This window comes from Engraulis encrasicolus, chromosome 24 (assembly GCF_034702125.1).
Source record: "Engraulis encrasicolus isolate BLACKSEA-1 chromosome 24, IST_EnEncr_1.0, whole genome shotgun sequence".
NCBI lineage: Eukaryota > Metazoa > Chordata > Actinopteri > Clupeiformes > Engraulidae > Engraulis > Engraulis encrasicolus.
In genome coordinates, this window is record NC_085880.1 from 42,637,435 (window position 1) to 42,641,240 (window position 3,806).

Here is a 3,806-nt window from a genome sequence, read left to right on the forward strand (position 1 = left end):
CCCTCCCTCCCTGGGCCTGGGAAAACTGTCCCTTTTGTCCCCACCCCCTGTCAGCACCCCTGCACACAGCACAGTCAGAGCAGAGGAGGAGACATCTGTGTGAAAACCAAAATATTTATTTAGCCGTCTGTCTTTGTGCTGAGAGAGCTGAGCTGATTGCAGTGTGTGGTGATGGTGGTAGGGAGTGAGAGTGCTATATCTATATAAGCTCCACATTATGCATTAAACTATTGCTGCTCTTCATACACACAGCTGATCAAATAAATCATGATTACATACCTAGAATATTGACATCATTATACATACACATAAAATATTGACATCATTATTACATACACAGAATATTGACATCCTTATTACATACACAGAATATTGAACATTGTGCTGCACCAGACATTGGGACAGAGGCTTAATATGGGCACATTACTGATATTTTTATATATATTTACATTTGAAAGGTCAGCAAAATATAGCCTAAAATAATTTAATATATGTATGACACTGATGCTTATGCACTTACTGTGTTTTCGTAATAAATAACAATTTAATAATTTACTCATAGCACAGTAGCGTAGTTATATTTTCACAGTAGCCTATGTTTTCAATAGCTTTTTTCTGCTGACATCATCTATAGTTGGCTCAGGCAAACCCATGTGTTTCTACATTTATATACAATATCTTATATTAATACATTAATTGACTTAAACCAGACAACAACTGAATAAGTGAATATGTACAGTACAAGTACAAGTACATGCCTCATTTTAAAGTAACATTGACATTTATTTATCACCCGAAAGGAGTGCCACTGTTCTTTTGCAAAGGAGTGTCATATCTGACTTGGTCTGCAACTCGTTTTCGCATCCTACCAATCAAGACAAAATACATATTGTTAGTAACACTCACAGAGAGAACATGGAATGATGCTTAAATCAAGATAGTCAGGACATGAATGCCCAGTTTGGGCATGTTTGAGAGAGATTAACAACGGTAACTTACCCCAACTTGTGTAAAACGATGAGGACCACGCCGAGCAATGCCACCACCAATACGACATACACGCCTATATACAGAAAGTCATCTGCAAAAATAACATGGATATTGAAATCCTCAGCACAGCATTATGGCAGCAAATAGTTCATATATAATTAATTTGCCTATTGATTGTCATTTTATTGCGCTTTTAGCAGGATTTGACTGCTCGTCAATGAAGTTAGGCTACAGAGAGAGTGCAAGATTGACAGACACTTTACTGACACCCCCGACAATGGGAAATGTAGACACATACCATTTAACCACCACTCCCTATGTATCCATTGATCTGTGTCAGCTGATTGAACAGCAGCTCCACTCACAGCTACATTTGTCACTGAAATGACAGGAAAAAATGTCTCAGTTATAGGAGCAATGGCAATGCAATAGAGTACTTTTATTGCATATTGAGAAAATAGATTAAAGTGCTACCCAAGTGACATGTGTAAACGTTTCAGTCACAGTCAGACCATCCTCAGTGCAATGTTTCATATACAACAGGTTCTGTTAACAGTTATGACTGACAAAGGCAATAGCTGAAACGTTTATTGTCAAACACATGTAACGAATAATAAATACAAGAGCAAAAGAACTTGAAGAAGTGTAATCTTTTCATCATTTGCTTCAGCAATAACAAAACAGGATAGTATTTTATTATCATTAATTGCTCCAAAATTCAACTCACTAAACATGGAGTGGTCGTGCAGAAGCCTGTGGAGCATTCTGCATTTGTGGTGTTGGTAGCTGTAGAGTCCATCACAGGTGCACGAGTGCTGGAGCGTGGTCCCCATGGTGGACACCATGGCCATTCTGCACTCCCTGTCCTCACTTAGGATGAGGTCCAGGTCAGAGAGGTGAACCCAGTCAAAGTGTGTTTCACCGTGATAGGAAGCAGGTCCAATCCCCAAGCATTTCCACAACAACCTGTCAAACCTTTCCCTGAGTGGGGCAACAACAACATGTCAGGTAGCAGCTACTGCATGTGTAGTAGCCATCTGTCGAATCAATCAGACGTTTGTGCCACACAAGAGAATAAAATACATGTTTTTTGTGACATATTTCCTGCATGATGCAACAACATATGGACATCTGATCATGGAAATGACAACATGCAACAACAGAACAACAAGCAGCTTAATCAAATGGTGAAATTAGTCAATCCAATAGCATAGCCGTTCCACCAGTGGAACACTGTAATAGACATTGAAAAGTTAACTACCATAGTGTAACACCACGAAGACAGAACACAAGGCCTTTAGCAATGTACTACAACTTTGTCATTGTCATTCTGGTAACAGCAAATTTATAACTTTTTGAATTGTTACGCAGCAGAACACTTCAGGCAGATCTTTTTTTGTGTGCAATTACTGACATTATTCAAGAACGCCGGGACATGAAAAACGTGAACCAAGGGGCGTATTGCAGAAACTTCCTAACTTGAAAATCTTATCTTATCTGTCTAGTTACCGCGTCAACGGGACTTTAGGACCGTATTGAGGAAGAGCGTATTACAGAACAGCGTTTCCTAAGTTGATTTGCGTATCCTAACTCAAGTTGAGAAAAGGGTATTAGAGAAGCATCCAACTGTAACTTCGAAAAATCTTACAGCTGAAAATGCAACTTCTGGCAAGTGAAGGAATTGACAAGTGACTTGTTGCCCCCTTACTTCCACACACCTGCACATCCTGCTCTCCCGACAGGTGTCTAGCATTTCCAGACAAGTCCAGTCTTGATCAGCCTCACACGACGTGCCCCCACCACCACCACCACCCTTCAGGCTCTCCCTGGCCATCTCGCAGGCCTGGTCCTCCTCAGGGCATGAGCAGAAGGCCAGCATCTCTGCCGTGGTCTGTGGCAAGCCCTCGTAGAACTGCTGGACGCGCAGCCCGCACTGTGACCGCTGTTGAAATTACGTTTTATGTAATTACGCTTTATGAAATTATGTTTCTCTCACATGGTATAGAGAGAAACGCAATATCCTTGCATGACTTGTGCATATGAAGAGTTCAGATGCAAAACCCCCTAACTCCATTTCTGAAGACCTGCACTTCTATATTTTTAGAGAACCCCATTGTTGGTTTGGCTTACATTCATATACTTGATAATACATATTAATAGTTATATTACATAAATAAAATAAAAATATATGCAATTTTGATAGCTTTGTATTAAATAAAAATTAATTAAGAATATATTCTGAAAACGCACTTAGGGGGTTTTGCATCTGAACTCTTCATATGAAGAAAGTGACAATAAAAGCTGACTTGACTTGACAGTGACCGCTGGTCGCACGCTGGGCTCGCTGTCGCTGAGCAGGCCTGGATGACTGGCACCAGCCAGCTATTGCAGGCTTCCAGCCCGAGACAGGCGGTCAGGAGGCTGCTGCAAGAATGGTTCATGCCATGCACTTAATGAAGGAGAACAGCGGAGAGAGGGAGAGAGAAAAACACGCACGCGCACACACACACACCCACACATGCGCACGCACACACACAAACACACACATACACACACACACACAAGGAGAACAGTGGAGAGTGGAGAGAGACAAACACACACACACACACACACACACACACACACACACACACACACACACACACACACACACACACACACACACACACAACATCCCAATGATTGGTCATTGTAAATTCCCCAGCTTTTATCACTGCAAAAACATGTCTTTCTTGTGCAAATGGGGACATTACTGTACCGTACCATAGCCTGGGAGGGCTTTATCTGGCCAGCCCATCTTGGGAACCCTCTTCTCT

The 3,806-nt window shown here is 41.5% G+C and overlaps 1 protein-coding gene across 1 annotated transcript; it reads right to left on the reverse strand.

The window, feature by feature from the left end:
• gfral (GDNF family receptor alpha like) lies at window positions 1–3,806 on the reverse strand. The gene is made up of 8 exons (XM_063191347.1): window positions 3,754–3,806; window positions 3,297–3,439; window positions 2,709–2,932; window positions 1,718–1,971; window positions 1,289–1,369; window positions 1,000–1,081; window positions 759–865; window positions 1–95 (listed from the first exon to the last, which is right to left on the reverse strand). The coding sequence occupies exons 1-7, from the start codon at window positions 3,785–3,787 to the stop codon at window positions 790–792; spliced, it is 894 nt and encodes a 297-aa protein (XP_063047417.1). The 5' UTR covers window positions 3,788–3,806; the 3' UTR covers window positions 1–95; window positions 759–789.